The 18,493-nt window shown below is 36.6% G+C and overlaps 1 protein-coding gene across 8 annotated transcripts in view; it reads left to right on the top strand.

Moving 5' to 3' along the window:
• The window catches only part of DMXL2 (Dmx like 2), a gene marked incomplete at both ends in the record, with an annotated part of 159,764 nt that overhangs the window by 128,710 nt on the left and 12,561 nt on the right, over nt 1–18,493 (top strand). For 5 of the 8 annotated variants that reach the window (XM_082647540.1, XM_082647539.1, XM_082647536.1 and 2 more), the window contains 9 exons: nt 2,057–3,135; nt 3,543–3,734; nt 5,744–5,820; nt 7,578–7,705; nt 9,544–9,792; nt 12,714–12,892; nt 16,591–16,721; nt 17,215–17,300; nt 17,731–17,932. In XM_082647540.1, coding sequence (XP_082503666.1) covers nt 2,057–3,135; nt 3,543–3,734; nt 5,744–5,820; nt 7,578–7,705; nt 9,544–9,792; nt 12,714–12,892; nt 16,591–16,721; nt 17,215–17,300; nt 17,731–17,932 — 2,323 coding nt within the window. Of the gene's footprint in view, nt 1–2,056; nt 3,136–3,542; nt 3,735–5,743; nt 5,821–7,574; nt 7,706–9,543; nt 9,793–12,713; nt 12,893–16,590; nt 16,722–17,214; nt 17,301–17,730; nt 17,933–18,493 lie in introns of all 8 variants that reach the window. The other 3 variants (XM_082647535.1, XM_082647533.1, XM_082647537.1) reach the window with 2 other exon arrangements.

The following is an 18,493-nucleotide window of genomic DNA, read 5'->3' as shown; positions in this document are numbered from 1 at the left end:
AAATCATACGAAGAAGCATACACATACACACTCACAAAAAGAGAAAAAGGAAAAAAAAAATCTATATATATAAAAGAAAAAAAAGGAGGATGAGAGCAACCAAATCAATAAACAAAGCTACCAATGATAATCAACTCTAAATACTAAACTAAGATAAACATAAAGCCAGGAACAAATTAGATGCAGAAAGCAAACCCCAAATCTACAGTTGCTCCCAGCATCCACCACCTCAATTTTGGGATGATTTGTTGGCTGTTCAGGTATTCCACAGATGCAGGGTACATCGAGTTGACTGTGGAGATACAATCTGCTGTTCCTGAGGCTGCTGGGAGAGATTTCCCTTATCTCGTTTGTTTGCACAGCTCCTGGGGTTCAGCTCTGGGTTTGGCCCCGCCTCTGCGTGGAGGTCTCCTGAGGGTGTCTGTTCTTTCCTCAGACAGGACGGGGTTAAAGTAGCAGCTGATTAGGGGGTACTGGCTCACTCAGGCCGGGGTGAGGGAGGGGTACGGATGTGGGGCGAGCCTGTGGCGGCAGAGGCCAGCGTGACATTGCACCGGCCTGAGAGGCTCCCCATGTGTTCTCCCAGGGAAGTTGTCCCTGGGTCACGGGACCCTGGCGGTGGCGGGCTGCACAGGCTCCCGGAAGGGTAGGTGTGGAGAGTGACCTGTGCTCGCACACAGGCTTCTTGGTGGCGGCAGAAGTAGCATTAGCGTCTCATGCCCGTCTCTGGAGTCCGCGCTGATAGCTGCGGCTCGTGCCCATCTCTGGAGCTCGTTCAGGCAGTGCTCTGAATCCCCTCTCCTCGCACACCCCGAAACAGTGGTCTCTTGACTCTTAGGCAGTTCCAGACTTTTCCCCGGACTCCATCCCGGCTAGCTGTGGCGCACTAGCCCCTTTCAGGCTGTGTTCGTGCAGCCAACCGCAGTCCTCTCCCTGGGATCTGACCTCCGAAGCCCGAGCCTCAGGTCCCAGCCCCCGCCCGCCCCGGCGGGTGAGCAAAGGAGCCTCTCGGGCTGGTGAGTGCTGGTCGGCACCGATCATTTGTCCGCTTTGCCCTCTGCAGCCCTGTTGCTGCGCGCTCCTCCGTGGCTCCGAAGCTTCCCCCCTCTGCCACCCACAGTCTCCGCCCGAGAAGGGGCTTCCTAGTGTGTGGAAACTTTTCCTCCTTCACAGCTCCCTCCCACTGGTGCAGGTCCCATCCCTATTCTTTTGTCTCTGTTTTTTCTTTTGCCCTTCCCAGGTACGTGGGGGAGTTTCTTGCCTTTTGGGAGGTCTGAGGTCTTCTGCCAGCGTTCAGTAGGTGTTCTGTAGGAGTTGTTCCACATGCACATGTATTTTTGATGTATTTGTGGGGAAGAAGGTGATCTCCACGTCTTACTCCTCCACCATCTTGAAGGTCTCCCTCTTTGCAGTTCTTTTTGTTTTGATAGTATATCCCACTAAGGATGTTCAGTCAAATTACTTATTTTTTTTAAATTACTTATTTTTAAGTCACTTTATAGTTCCTCTCTTGTGGTTATGCTACCAACTTGATACAAAGAATAATTTGTTTAATTTTGCTTTTATTGTGAATTTTTTAAAATTAATTTTCTTTTAGAATTATATAAAATGTTGAAGTGGTTTTTAAATAAAAACAATAAAATCAAGGTATTTTCAGAGAAATCTAGCTTCTTTCCTCGTCTCTCTACCCTGTTCTTGCCTCCCTTTTTTAGGGGACCAATTGAAAAAAAAATTGTGTGTTCTCCTTCCATTTAAAAAAATACAAGTGTGTGTGTGTGTGTGTGTGTGTGTGTGTGTATGTGTTCCCTCTTTACTTTCTTAGATAAAAGGTAGTTTAGTATCTTTTACTTAATATATTCTGGATATCACTCCATAGCAAAACAGGGAAATTCTTTTTATTTTAGCTGTATTTTGTGGGTATATCGTAGTTTAACTAATCCTAGGTTAATATTTAAGTGTCCTTTTTTTTGAGGAAATGCTGACATATTTTCTTCTTTTGTAATATAATTACAAGTTAACATAATACCTTGTGATTGTATCTGTTTGATTTCTGTAGTTATCAAATCTTGTAACCCAGTGGTGTTTAGTTTCTACAACTACCTTCGAACTCATCCTTTGCTTATTCGAAGAAACCTTGCCTCCCCTGAAGGAACTTTGGCAACCTTAGGTCTCAAAACGGAGAAGAACTTTGTTGATAAAATTAATCTCATAGAAAGAAAATTATTCTTTACTACAGCAAATGCTCATTTTAAAGTTGGATGTCCTGTTTTAGCCTTGGAGGTACTCTCCAAAATTCCAAAAGTTACCAAAGTGTCTGCCTTACCTTCAGACAAAGATCAGCCTGACTTCATTTCTAAAAAGACGGACGATGTACCTTCAGAATCAAAAACTCTGAGTGATGGTGATAGAAGTTCTGGAATTGATTGGTCAAACGTAACTTCATCACAGATTGACTGGAGTCAGCCAATAGTAAAAGTTGAAGAGGAACCTCTTACTCTTGATTGGGGTGAAGAGCACGATGGTGCCTTAGAAGAAGAGGAAGAAGATGCTGTCGGTTTAGTAATGAAAAGTACAGATGTCAGGGAAAAAGATAGACAAGAAGATCGGGAAGCCCCAGACCCTAATGTGTTATTGACTCCTCAGGAAGAGGATTGCCTGGAAGGTGATTCTGAAGTTGATGTGATTGCTGAACAACTAAAATTCAGAGCTTGTTTAAAGATCCTTATGACTGAACTAAGAACATTGGCTACAGGTTATGAAGTAGACGGTGGAAAACTCAGATTTCAACTCTATAACTGGCTTGAAAAGGAAATTGCTGCCTTGCATGAGATATGTAATCATGAATCAGTTATTAAAGAATATGCCAGTAAAATGTATTCCACAGTAGAGAGTGATATTCTGCATCAGGAAGAAATGGTGGACAAACCAGGTATTGGTTCCTATGAGTGGCACCAAATAGAAAGGCGGAGACTACAGGCTAAACGAGAGCATGCGGAAAGACGGAAGTTGTGGTTGCAGAAGAACCAAGATCTCCTCAGAGTGTTTCTTAGTTACTGTAGCCTTCATGGGGCCCAAGGTGGTGGTCTGGCCTCAGTAAGGATGGAACTCAAATTTTTGCTACAAGAATCACAGCAGGTATTGACTTTACTTTTGTTTTCAATCTTGGTTATTTTAATAATTTCAGTAACTTTCATTTATAGTTGTAAAGCTCTTTTTACTGGTTAATGTTAATGTGATTAGCTCCTCTATTCATAGGAGGCACATATTTACACTCTGCATGGGTCTTTTTAGACAAAAGTTTTGGTAATTAGGAGTAGGCTAAAAGCTTGAGAGCACAGCTGTTGTCAAACTCATCTTTACATCTTCTGCATCTAAGCATAGGACCTGGTATGCAATCAGTTTTTGTAGAATAAGTGAGCAAGCACATTAACATATTGCTTTTACTCAGATGTTTACTGCCAGTATTTTTATCATATAACTATTAATTGCTTTTTTTGTCCTTCATTTTAACTACGGAAAAAATAATCTCCTATCACTCACAGGAAACTACAGTGAAGCAGCTCCAGTCTCCACTACCACTGCCTACCACCCTACCTCTGCTTTCAGCAAGTATTGCTTCAACAAAAACAGTCATAGCTAATCCTGTATTGTACTTAAATAATCACATCCATGATATACTTTACACTATTGTTCAGATGAAAACACCACCTCATCCCAGTATTGAAGATGTGAAGGTAATGCAGAGTTTATGATCATTTGGTATTGTACATACTGAGAAGGTAAATGTGTTATACTTGTCTTCCAATTTGAACTTAGAAGAAATATTTTACAGTACTCTTATCTGCTACCTTCTCAGTCGGACTAGTTCAAGACCATTTGTCCAATGAATGTAATTTGAAAGTAAGCATTCTTGAAATTCTCCCATTTGCCACAGCTTGGATGGAGTTTAAGCTAAGTGAAGTAAGTCGGACAGAAAGAAAAATACCATATGTTATCACTTAGATGTGGAATCTAAAAAATGAAACAAATGACTGTATAGAACAAAACAGAAACAGACTTCCAGACAGAGAGAACAAACCAGTGGTTACCAAAGTGTGTGTGTGTGTGTGTGGGGGGGGGGCACATTATGGGTAGGGAAGTTAAGCGATACAAACTACTATAAGCATAAAATAGACAAGCAACAAGGATATATTGTACAGCTCAGGGAAATAGAGCCATTATTTTGTAATAACTTTAAAGGGGAGGATAATCTATAAAAATATTGAACCACTGTGCTGTATACCTGAAATTAATATGATAGTTTCTTCTTACTTGTGGAAAAGTTATTATCTTCCTTTAAGACAGGCAAATACTTTTTTGGTAATAAAATTCATTTTCTAGACAGTATTCTTGCCAGATATTCCTTTGGATTCTCCATCTCCTTTAAATGAATCATTAAGTAGAAATATTTATAACTGTTTGCTTAGATGCCAGGATATTATGAAAATACAAGTGCAGGGGGGTATCTTTGAGAGAACCATGATTGATTAGAAATAGTCCCAGAGAAAGTACCCTCATTACTGTCTCCCTGATGACTGTGTTTTGTTGGAGGCTGTGGAATAGTTTGGGGCAATTAGAGTTTTGGCAGAGTTACTACCCCAAATTAAAACTATATCCTATGGTGAAAACTTAAAAATGGATAGATTCTAAGAAACAGTAGGGAGTGTGGCAGGATCTGGAGAGATGATCAGACTTCCACTGTGCTAGCCTAAGTGTATTTGTACTGTACTTTTTCCAATTCCAGTGGCTGATGTCATTTCAGGTCCCCAATATTTTTATTTTTAATTTTTTTGTTTGAAAGGCACATTCAATCTCTGGTAGTACATTCTTCTGAAGGACCCAAGGTTTACTGGTCATATCATCCTATTAGAGACTTCTAATCCATAGCATGAATTAATCTGTATCAGTATTTTAGCAGAGATTACTTAAATTATTTGATAGGTGAATATGGAAATGCAGAAGATGCATTCAATGCATATAAGCTCTAAGTAAACATTTCTAGTTCCTAGAAATTTGGATAAGCTTTCAAAAAGTATGAAACTATTTCTGAGATCCCTTCAAATTTTAAGATTGTGTGAGTCTCAAAATGCTGATTCAGTGTGGCATTGTAGGATGTGGTTTTTATATTATATTGATCATTTTTAAACTTTCAAAATTTAAAATTCTAAGACTGCATTACTTCTAAGTACTAAGTGGGTTACTTGCTTTCTGGAAAATTAAGCATTTCAGACAGTGATTGATATACTTTCTAAACATTTAATTCATTCTTACTGATAAGATCAAGTTTTTAGTTTCATCAAGGAGAAGTTTTCATAAGGCAACTTTAAATAAAAGCTCTAAAAATTCTAAGCTGATTTTGGTTCTGCTTTTTTTGAGTATTACTACTTAGGCTATTCATTAGCAGACTAGGACACAGTCCCAGCAATGTGAACGTTGGCACTTTGCTTAGGGCCTGCTAAGTGGCAGGCTCACGGTAATAAATATTTGATAAAGATGCATATGAACCAGTTAGCTTTGTTGTGAGCATGGATATTGAATTGGATGAGTTTTATTTTAGAAGCTTTAAGGTAGAGTTAGTAGTCTCATGTAGGACCTAGTTTTATTTACGATATTGCTAGTTTCCTGGGTATTTTCTGATTTTTAACATACTACTGTTGTGTAGAAATGTTAGTACAAAATGTAATTGTGGCTGTTTTGGTTTTAGGTGCACACACTTCATTCACTAGCAGCATCACTTTCTGCATCAATTTACCAAGCATTATGTGACAGTCATAGCTACAGGTAAAAAAAAAAAAAAAAAAGTACCTAAATAGTATTAATACAGCAAAAGCATTAAACTGTTCCAGAGTTATATTAAAGTTCTGCTTCCTAGGGACTGAAAAATCCTCAAATATGACCACCATGTGTACTTTAATAGATGAGAATGGGAAATAAAATAATTATTTGTTTAGTTTAGCTATTACCTAGTAACAAGAGACATATAGAAAATGACAAATAGTAAAGGAAAATTATCATCACCATCTTTTTTTTTGTTTGTTTTCAAAAAAAGAAGTGTTCACTATCCAAAGTAATTTATGATATGAAGTTTTCTTATTTTTTCCCCCTTAGGAACTATTCCTTTTAGTGTTAGATTAGTTTCTGTTTGTTTGGTTTTCAGTTGAAAGAGGAAGAACTTTTGAAAAATGAGAAAGTACATTCCTATCATTGAACTATTAAAATCTATTTTACTTACCCATTTCTGTATGTCTTTAGAAGTGATATCAATATATGTAATGGTTTGAATTTTTGTTAAATGTCTAATTGCCTTCATCAGTGTATACTCTGTATTTTAATGACTAGGGCAGTATAAGTAGTAAGAAATTGAATCACTTGGAAAGATGACCTAGATTTAAATGGATTGTATTAATAAATGAAAAGTTTGTAATATAAGTAGAATCACATTAAATTTATATTACACATATATCTAGATTTTTTTCTTATAAATTCAGCAGCCTCTTGTGGGAAGATTTGTTATTGCATAGGGAATTACTCTCTCAAAATGGCCTGTTCTCTGATGTTAGCCTAATAAGGCCATGTCTAAGTAACTACAAAAACTTAAAAATGTAAATAAGTGAAAAAGAGTTTGTTTGGTTGACTGTGGTCATCTTTTTTTTTTTTTTTTTTTTTCCTTTGCGGTACGCGGGCCTCTCACTATTGGGGCCCCTCCCGCTGCGGAGCACAGGCTCCGGACGCGCAGGCTCAGCGGCCATGGCTCTCGGGCCCAGCCACTCCGCGGCATGCGGGACCCTCCCGGACCGGGGCACAAACCCGTGTCCCCTGCATCGGCAGGCGGACTCCCAACCACTGCGCCACCAGGGAAGCCCTGTGGTCATCTTAATGATCAAAGACAACTTGTTTGATATCAGTCACTGCTTAAAATGGCGCCAGATAAGAATCCAAATAAATTTTGTTTAAATGTGTATTTTCTAGTTTTTAGGCTGTGATTGACTCTCCAGGGAGTCAGATTTATTTTCTTCTTTTGTACTTCCCCCACTCCATAAAGATGAGGGAAGTAAATATTTGGGCACATTTGGCTTTAGGACTAGGTATTTCTAAAATAGGATTCTTCAGATTTTAGTTGATGTTTTAATTCAGAGTTGAGCTTGCACGACTTTACAGAACTAAGAAATGCAACAAAATAGTGCCCTGAAACTTTCTGATATATCTTAGTACCATCAGTAGTCTCCTTACAGCAGACTTTAAAAAAAATACAAATAAGTGAATATAGAAAAGATTTTTAAGTATTAGGTGGCATTTGGAAAAGGTTTTAATGACTAAATGTCATGTGCCTAAATAGAAAATTTGGTATTTTGTTTTAAAAAGCTATCGATAAATATTTGTAACTAATTTAAAGAACTTTCTGAAATAAGTTTTTATTAGAACAGTGAACTCAGTTTTAAGAGTTTTGTTTTAGTTATCTAAAATAAATACGTATAGGGTATAATTGCTTGTTACCTCTATTAAGACCATAAATAACTGAACCCTATTTGTTTTAGCAGTCAGACAGAAGGGAACCAGTTTACAGGAATGGCTTATCAAGGACTTCTTTTAAGTGATCGTCGAAGGCTAAGGACAGAAAGCATTGAAGAACATGCAACACCAAATTCTTCTCCTGCTCAATGGCCTGGTGAGAATCTGAGTGGTGTTTTTGTTTGTTTGTTTTTTAATCTTCTATTTGGCAACTCCTTTTTACAAAGCTACCAACTGGTTTCCTGATTGTTGTTGTTTGTGGATTTGGTGAATAGTTTTTTATTTGTTTGTTTTTGATGATGTTTTCTGCCATGGATTAGGAATTCTTAAGTACTGTAATGTTGTCTGAAGACTCAGAAAGTTAAGGCTTCAAAAACCAGCTGTGTTGACCAGCATAAAAAAGCAAGGTTTAACATCCTTCGCAAGGGTGAGCACGTCATGTTTCTTATCCTTAGACATCCCGAATTAGAATCTTAGAGAGCCAGTATCACAGAGCTTTTTTTCACAGATACATCAGAATACAGTTATTCTCAAGAGTGTAGATGTATGTTAGGAAAGGAGTGACCATTCTGTGGCACATATATTATGGTGTCTGCCAGTCCTCTTCCTCCGGTTGGCTCTTTCTCACTCTCCATAACAGTTATTTCAAACCTTCTCCACTCTCTTAATAAAAGTACTTTCCTCGTCTGCCACGTCATTTAATTTTTGCTCTACTTGCCTTATAACTCTGTGGTTGCATGTTAATGATCATTGTGAAGAGTGCAGTAGAAGGAAGTGACGGACTCCAAGTGTGTATTTAAAATTCATTTATGCATAAGTTTCTCAAAACATATTGTTGTCGTTTTGGTATTTTATTGAAATAATTTCAGACTTAACAAAAGTTTCAAAAATGGTACAAACAATTCTTGTGTAACCTTCACCCGGATTCCCCAAACAGTGACATTTTACCATACTTGCTTTGTCATTCACTCCTCCTCTCTCACTCACTTATTGTGTGTCCGTGTGAATATATACTTTTTTCTGAAATATTTGAGGGTAAGTTGCAGACATGATGCCCCTTTACATCTAAATATATCAGTTTATCTTTCCTAAAAACAGACATTCTCTTATTGTACATAACCATAGCACTGTTATCAAATTCAGCATCTTAATATTGATACAATACTGCCCTCTAATCTATAGATTTTTTGACAATTTCACCTGTTGTCCCACTAAGGTCTTCCATGTAACATTTAGTTGTATTGTCTCATGAATCTCCTCTAATATGTATTCCTCCTTCTTTCTTTGTCTCTCATGACACTGACACTTTTGAAGAGCACTAGCCTATTATTTTTTAGTGTCCCTCCATTTGGGTTTTTCTGATGTCTTCTTAATATTAGATTCAGGTTATGAAGAGAGATTGTACCCTTCTTGGTGTAAAATATCAAGAGGCACATGATGCCACTTGGTCCCATCACTGGTGCCATTAACTGTGATCACTTCGTACGGTAGTTTCTGCCAGATTTCTCCTTTGTAAAGTTACTTTCTTTTCCTTTGCAATTAGTGAGTATCTTTTGAAGAGAATGTTTGAGATTGTGTAAAATATCATACTTTTACCCACTAATTATAGCATCCAGTGATGACTCCTGACTGAATCAGATATTACTGTGGGGATTACGAGATGGTGATTTTCTAATTCTATCCATCCTTCTATGTATTAGTTGAAACTGTTCTGTAAGGAAGAGCTTTCTCTTCTCTTCTTTTAATTTGTTTATTCACTCATTTATTATATCAGTAGGGATGAATGGATTCTTATTTTATTCTATAGCTTATAAACCATTCCTATCATTTTGTTGCTCAAATTATGGAGATACATATATCTCCATGTGTATATATTCACACTATATATATAGTATAATATAGATACATAATTTCGGTTAAACTGCAGATTTGGATTTTTTTTCCTTCTGGAGCTTTACGCTGATAGACTTCTTATAATATTATATACCCTTACAGGTGTGAGTTCACTTATTAATCTCTTGAGTTCAGCCCAAGATGAAGACCAGCCAAAATTGAACATTTTGTTGTGTGAAGCCGTTGTTGCTGTGTACTTAAGTTTATTGATACATGCTCTTGCCACAAATTCCTCCAATGAATTATTTCGACTTGCAGCCCACCCATTAAACAATCGAATGTGGGCTGCTGTTTTTGGGGGAGGTATAAAACTTGTTGTGAAGCCTCAAAGACAATCCGAAAATATTTCAGGTAAGATAAATTTGATACCAATAAGGTATGTAAATGTAAATAGTTTCCAATGTGAAAGTAAAAGATTTTTTTTAATGTTTTAAGAATTTTTATTTTGAAAATCACTGATGTTTAAGGTATAATCACTCTTGTTAGGGTAATAAATAACTAAACTTATGTTAGAATAAAGAATATAGTTTCAGTTTAACATTTTTTGGTAAACCAGGATAAATTTGAGGAGGATAAAAAAGAAAAAAGGAAAGGTAATGGTAAGCAAGGAGACAATGTTAAGGAATAAGGTCATGGAAAAAGGATGGTTTTTAATTAGAGAAAGATTTAAATAAATCCTCATAATCTTTACAGAGTATACCAGTAGTTGGCTTCAGATTAAGTTTATGGTAATAGACAAGAAGGCTGTTCCAATCATGCACATGGTTTTTAAATTCCATTTTCTGTCCTCTTTTTTCTTTCTTATGGACCAAAATAGATTTTTTAGCCCACTTTTTTAGGTGGTAGGATGGTAAGATATAGACTGATGCCACGGGAAAGGTTTACACCTTGGCGCTGAAACACAGAAATTGTCTGTCTTAATTCATCCTTAGAAATGGTCATATTACAGATGAGGAGTTAGTGGCACAGAGAGTTTAAATGGCACAGGTTCTAACCTGTGTCTTTACTGCCCAAGATCACATCAGATGGATAGGTTCCTACGTAAGTCAGAGTAAGGTAGGCCGTCTTATTGACTTGCGTTGTCTCCACTCCCGTTGCATGTGGATGACTCTTAATTTCCATCTTCCTACCTACTTGTAGTCCACTGTAAATTTAGAAGTTTTCCTCCCAAATTACTTCTTTTCTCTTCCTGAGTTTTCTATTATTTTTTCATGGTAGGTAATACATTCATCAAATCATCATGCTTAAACCTCTGAGTACGTATTCATGTTTGCATTTACTTACACCTGCTCTATGCCAGGCTTTTGGGGTATGGGAGTGAGCAAAACAGACAAATCCCTTACCTTCATGAAGCTTACATCCAGTAGAGGTAAACACAATAAATTAGCAAGTGATAATATTTCAGGTATGGGAAGAACTACGATAAAAATAAAAGAGAGTGACTGGACAGAGAATTATGAGGGAAAGGGGATGGGAACAGTTTAGTTAGGGTGATCAGAAGACACATTTCTGATTAGATAGCATTTGAGCAGAGTCCTAAGGAAGTTGGGAATCAGATCGTGCTGATATCTGGGGCCAGAGCATTTCAGGCAGACGGAGCAGTGAGTGCAAAAGTCATGAGGTAGGACTAGTTTGACCTTTTCCAGGAACTACAGTGGAGGCCAGAATGGCTATCCTGATTCAGGGGAGTGTGGTCAGAGATGAGGTAAGATAAGTAACTGGGGCCAAGGTCATTGAGGGTTTCATGGGTCATGTAAAACTATCGTTGTTGTTCTAAAGAAAGATAGGAAACTACTGGAGGGCTTTAAGCAGAGGAGTGACATAATCTGATTTAGGTTTTCAAAAGACCCACTCTAACTGCTATGTGGAGAATAGACTGTGAAAGAATAAAAGTAGGGAGGCTATGTGGGAGGCTCTGGGAATAGCCCACTTAAAAGATAATTGTGGATTACCATCAAGAGTGAATGGATAAACAAAATGTGGTATATAAGTACAATGGAGTGTGATTCAGCTGTAAAAAAAGAATGAAGTATTAACACATGCTATATAGCTAGCATGAACCTCAAAAATATTATGCTGAGTGAAAGAAGCCAGGCACAAAAAGTCACACATTGCATGCTTCCATTTATATGAAATATTCAGAATAGGTAAAGCCATAGAGACAGAAAGCATACTGGTGGTTGCAGTGGGCTAGAGGGAGGGAGGAATGGGGAGTGACTGCTTAATGGGTATAGGGTTTTCATTTGGGGTAGTGAGAATGCTTTGCAGCTAGATAGGGATGGTGGTCACACAACAGTGTGAATGTACTAAATGCCACTGAATTGTACGCTTTAAAATGGTTAATTTTATGTAAATTTCACCTTAGTTAAAAAAAAGATAAAAGTGGTTTAGCCTAGTGATGGACAGAGTGAAAAGTGGTCATATTCATCAAAGAGAACTTGAGATAGAATTATCATTTTCTATGACGGGGAGCTTCAGAAGAGGGCCAGGTTGACTTCTTTCTGGTTCTCATATCCAATTAGTTCTGAGTCCTTTTGATATTTCTTTTATGTATTTCTCATATCTAATACTTCCTCTAGGTCTTTACCACCCACCATACTAGTTCAGGTCCTTCTTGTGTCAGATTCTTCCACCTTCCTCTCTAATTGATCCTGCAGACTATACCTCATCCTGTGCCTAGTTCAAGACACTTGCATGAGAATTGCCCATAGGATGAGCTCCCAGCTTCCTATCCACAGGCTTGTCCCACCCTAACTCCAGACTGTCGTCGTTATTCCCCTCCCTGACACCTGTCTAGCAAAAGAAGTTTACTCCTCATTTAGCCAAACCTTTGGTCATTCATTTCTGGTGTCAACTTCCTCTTTACACAGTGAGCTTCTGCTTTTCTTTTAAGGCATGCTTTACATCCTACATATTCATTCAATGAATCTTTCTTGAACAACACAGCCAGAAATAATCACTCAAGCACTCTTTGTACTATTTGTTGAATATATCATTTATTTAATACACTGTATATAGAATCGCTTGAATTCTTATTCTATATAGCACATAGGCTGCTTCATTGCAAGTTAATCTTTTATACTCTATCCTCATCTGCATCTCTGCCATGATTGTTGGAAAACTGATGCAGTAACTAGAAAAGTTTAGAAGCACAGATGTAAGTAATTTAGTCTACACTGAAAACATGGCAAGGGTAGGATGAAAAGAAAGGTTAACTCTTTGAATTAATAATGGAAAATAAGGCCAGTTTTTTTTTTTCTATCTTTATTCAGCACCTCCTGTTCCTTCTGAAGACATAGATAAACACCGCAGGAGGTTTAACATGCGAATGCTGGTTCCTGGAAGACCTGTAAAGGATGCTACCCCACCACCAGTGCCTGCAGAAAGACCATCTTACAAAGAAAAGTTTATTCCTCCTGAACTCAGTATGTGGGATTATTTTGTTGCCAAGGTAAGGGGCGTGAGGAATGCAAGCTTTATGTGTGTCTGTTTTATTAACTCTTATGTTTGCATCACATAGGAATGACGGGGCAGCTTCTCGGCTGAATCACCATAGTTTAGGCATTAATCTCTCAACTCCAGAAACTGAATAATCATTCAGGAATGATCAGATACTTGAAATGGACCAGACAAATTAAAATCATACGGGACTTAGGTATAAACCAAAAGTTAATTAACCTTTAATCAGCATCATCCTTTTCTAGGAACTGGAATACCTGTATCTACCATCTAACTTCCCTTCTTCTGCTTATCAGTAGTTCCCTTGGTCAGCATGAAATTAGAGCAGAAGGAGATGGATGGGTATTTGAGGGTTTCGTGAGACCATGGGTTTCATGAGGCCCCATGACATATCTCTGTTTCTCCAAAGTAGAGAAAACTTTTCTGGGGATCAGAATACTCATCGTGACTAGATCCAACATAGTCCCATTTTGTACCGTGTTGGGTGTGTGCTTTTCTGCACTTTGTTTTTTCAAGCACATCACCTTCTATTGATAGGTTTCCTTCTTTACCTGTGTTCCCTCTTTACATGTGTTTCATTTATACTTCTTCCCACTCCCCAGATTGGTTGGAAGCAAATCCAAACATCATGAAATTCCATTCATAAATATTTCACCATTTATTTTTTAAAAAGAAGGATTTTGAACCAGTACCACACTAGCATTATCACACACACACCACACACACCATACACACCGCACACACCACACATACATACACAATTCCTTAATATCATTAAGTATCCAGAGAGTGTTCACATTTTTCCCCATTACACCTTAAATGTTTTTGAACAGTTGGTTTGTTAAATCAGGGTCCAAAATAAGATTCACACATTGCAATTGGTTGATATGTCTTAAGTTTCTTTTAATCTATAAGTTCTACCTCCATCTCTCTTTGTTAAATTTACCCCCCTCCCCATTTTTTGCCCCTAAATTTGTCCTTTAAAATTTCTCAGTGGCTTTTGCTGATGGCATCCCCATGTTTGGTCTTCTGACCTTGTTCCCCTGATTTCTGTTTTTCTGTAAAGTGAAAGTTAAACTTAGAGGCTTTATCAGATTCCATTCTGATTGGATAGGGAAAGGGGAGTACAGGATTACTTCATAGGTGGTTTTGTGTATTTCCATCAGGAAACTCTCTTTTTGAGATGTTAGTTGATGATTTTTGCCTAAGTCCATTATTTTAAATTTAGGGTAGTTTTAAAATTATGATAATGATATCTTCTCATGTAGTCTTCATTTATTTGCTGGAATACTTTCTTCCATCAATCTATTTGGTTATCCTGAATTACATTTTGAACGAGAAAGACAGGATAAGTGCTTTATTCTTTGCTTCTTGTGCCAGTTTTCAAAGTGATGAGTTGATTCTCTAGCATCCTTCAGAGGAAGCAGTGAACTTTGTTTTGTTATTAGTTTTGTTATATTATGGATTTAAACGTATTTTATGTATTTTAATCCAGTACAGTTATTATTCTTATGGATGTTCAGATTGTCCCATCTTTGCCAATGAGAGCCTCTTCCAGTTGGCTCCTGAATCTTTTTGAGAACTCTTCCAATAGTATTTGAGTTTCTTTTCTTTCTAGTTTAAGTCATTCTAGGCTAATTTTGCATGTTTCCTGCCCCAGAGTGGGAGCAACCTCCAAAGAACCTGGTTCCTTTTTGTGGGAAATTCTAATTTAGAAACCACAAGTGGGTATATGGGTACTCATTGTCACTGGGTTTGTCATTGTTTCTAGGTACATATCATTTCTAATGACCAAATAACTATTCAGCTTGATGAGTATACTGTAGTTTACATAACCATTTGCCTATCAGTATTTGCTGTATTTATTTTTTCATTTTTATAAATAATGCTGAGATTAGTATCTTTTTAGATAAGCCTTGTTCACATTCTGATTATTTCAGATACATATCTGAAATATATATATATATTTATATATATATCTTCAGATTACTGATTTATACTCCCTTGAGAATAGTGAGCATGCATCTGACTTTACCCTCATTAAGTATTCCTTTTTCATTTTTGTTAATTTGATTAAATAATTTTTATTTCCTATTAATGATATCAAAAAATGTTAATGAACCTATTGCCATTAGGTTTTCTACTGTGAGGAACTGACTGTTCATGTTCTGAACAAAGTTATCTATTGGAATTGTAATGTTTTTCCTTACTTTTAATGAACTCTTTATTTTTAAGGATATTAACAATTTACCTTACTTGTGATACCTTTTCCAGATTCTTTGCCTTTTAATTTTGTTTATGTTTTTGACATACAGAAGTTTTAAAAAGTTTATTTAGTCATGTCTATCCATACTTTTAAAAAATGATTTATTTGCCTTTTGTTTGTTTTTGACATACGGAAGTTTTAAAGTTTAGTCATGTCTGTCCATACTTTTAAAAAATGATTTGTTACATTGTTTTTAAGCAGAGAAAGTCCTTTCCACTAATAAATGTTTACTTTTGTTCTTCTCCTCCTTTGTTTCCTCCACCTTCTCTTCCGCCTCATCCTTTTTTTTTTTTAAATTTATTTATTTATTTTTGGCTATGTTGGGTCTTTGTTGCTGCGTGCAGGCTTTTCTCTAGTTGCTACAAGTGGTGGCTACTCTTTGTTGCGGTGCACGGGCTTCTCATTGCGGTGGCTTCTCTTGTTGTGGAGCACGGGCTCTAGGCACGCAGGCTTCAGTAGTTGCGGCACACGGGCTCAGTAGTTGTGGCTCATGGACTCTAGAGTGCAGGCTCAGTAGTTGTGGCACACAGGTTTAGTTGCTCCGCGGCATGTGGGATCTTCCCAGACCAGGGCTTGAACCTGGATTCTTAACCACTGCTCCACCAGGGAAGCCCATCTTCCTCCTAATTCTTTTTAACTTTTTAACTCTCTTTTTTTTAATTTCTAACTCTCCTGTTGATCTAAAATGAAGTGAAGATCAGACTTTAGTACCCTCTTTATCTTCTATTCTCACACTTATACTAGTTGTCCTTCCTTTCCTCCCAACGACGTAAGATGTTATATTTGTCATATATTAATTTCTTATTTATATACTCTTCTTGGACTATATTTTTCCACTTATCAATCGCTAGACTGCACTTATTTTAATTATTTATTTTAATATCCACTAAGAAATAGTATCTTTCACTTTAGAAAGATTTCTTAGCTAATCTTACCTATTATTTTCTTCCCTATGAACTTTACAATCATTGTCAAGTTTCAAAAAAGGAAAAGAAATCCCCATGGGGATTACCTAAAACCTGTAAATTAAAGAATGATAGTCTTTACATGTTTCAGTCTCCTTATTTAGCTTTTAGAGGGATTTGTAATTTCCTTCACTGTAGCTCTTTCACAGTTTTCATAAAGTTTTTCCTTTGGTATTATGTTACTTAATACACCTTTTTTCTTCAGAGTTTTTGAACTAGTTATTGCTGATATATAAGAAAAAGACCATTGATTTAAAAAAAATATTTGTGTCGTATCTAGCTACTCAGTTATTTTATTGAATCTGAGTTTTAACCTGGTTTTCCTGACTTTCCTAGGTCTAGTATCATTTTCAAAAGAAAATTTTAGTTTAGGTTGACACCATTTAAAATGTTCAATATTAAGTTAGGATAAAAATAACCCAATTATACATTTAAAAATAACTTCACATTTTATTGCAGCCATTTCTCCCTTTGTCTGATAGTGGAGTTATATATGATTCTGATGAAAGCATTCATAGTGATGAAGAAGAAGATGATGCTTTTTTTTCAGATACACAGATACAGGAACACCAAGACCCTAACTCCTATAGGTAAATAAAGCTTTCCTCTTTTCTTTTTGTCTTTTCTTTTGTAGAAGTTCCTGATGTTACTAGTTTTAAGCAACATTACTATCATGAATTTATACAAGAACTGACCTATGTTCTCAGGTTAGGAATTCTGTACCTTTGAGGTACATTGCTAGATGGTAGAGTATTTCACATGCAGTTTCAAAGAATAGCTGGCACAAACATTTTTAGTGAGAAAAAATACATAATTTATTGATATGGTATTAAAATTCCATGTAGCTGTGTGGTAAATCTCTTTCCATTAGGTATTTCAGATAGTGCAAGTATAATACATTGTTGCATACCTTTTATTTTCAGAGACTACAAAGGTACTCTTTTTTAATAGTAAGTTGTTAGAAAAAAACAGCTTTTTTTCTGGGTGGGAGATTGGGCCAAACAGTTGACAGGGATCATTACTATATTCTCATGATTTTATTTTTCAATTAAGGAGAGTTTTTTTATTTGTCCCTTTGAACAGCTGGGCTCTTCTACATTTGACAATGGTTAAGCTAGTACTTCACAATGTCAAGAATTTCTTTCCCATTGCTGGACTGGAATTCTCTGGTAAGTTTGGAATTTGAAAATTAATGTTATTAAATACAACAAATTATCATCAAGTTTCTCTTTACAAAATCCATATAAAAGAACATGTGGTACTAAAAATATACAGCATTGGAGATGTTATGAGGTCTTATTTATCTTAGGCTCCAGTCTGTGGTTTTAATTCATATGGCAAGAATCACTGACTACCTAGAAGGTTGGAAGAAAAACCAGGGAACCAGCGTGGAGAAGCTGAACATTTTCTTAGCTCATTTTAGGAAGCTGGTCTTCTGTTTTGTTCAAAGCATTAAATATCAAAATGGTGTTAGATTAACATTTTCAGATTTATTTGTACTTTCAGAAGTTTTGGCTCTAAGAATTTGGATCTTGTAAATATGTGGTGATGGTCAACATTTTTAATCAAAGTAAAATATCATATTCTATTACATTTTAGAGTTGCCCGTAACATCACCATTAGGTATTGCTGTGATTAAAAACTTGGAGAATTGGGAGCAGATCTTGCAAGAGAAAATGGATGAATTTGAAGGTCCTCCCCCCAACTATGTCAACACATATCCAACTGACCTTTCAGTAGGAGCTGGACCAGCTATTCTTCGAAATAAAGCAATGCTAGAACCTGAAAATACTCCATTCAAGTAAGAATTCTCTTACAATGGTAATGAGAGTGTAGCTTGGTTTAACCTTTTTGGAAGTCAGTTTGGCAAAATAATACGCCAGTAGCCTTCAAAACACTCATAACTTTGAACTTGCAATCCTGTTTCTAGCACTATATGCCAAGGAAACTATCAGAAACCTGGATAAAAAATTATTTTTCCCATATTACCTGTACTTCAAATAGACATACTAATTTTATAATCAGGACAAAACCTTTATTTTTGTCACCATTTTAGGAACTCTTAACAGAAATGTTTTGGGATAACAATCTACATATTCAAACAAGGTGCTACTGACCTTTTGTCAGTAATTTAATAGTAAACACATTAAGGTTTTTATTGCTGTTTTGATCTTCCATCTGTCCATCTAGGCCCCTTTTGATAAGCAGCATGCTTTTTTTGAGGCAGCCAGCCATGATTTAGAGTATTGCTCATAAGCTTGAAAGAGCAAGGCTTTAAATTTAGCTTGTTAGCTGTTAAAAATGAAATGTGGGACTTTATGTTCATTTATATTCATTGGTGATATGCTGTAACCAACAGAAC

Source organism: Grampus griseus (assembly GCF_964374135.1).
Source record: "Grampus griseus genome assembly, chromosome: 2".
Classification (NCBI taxonomy): domain Eukaryota; kingdom Metazoa; phylum Chordata; class Mammalia; order Artiodactyla; family Delphinidae; genus Grampus; species Grampus griseus.
The sequence above is the reverse complement of the archived record's forward strand: the minus strand, read 5'-3'. Positions and strand labels throughout refer to the sequence as shown.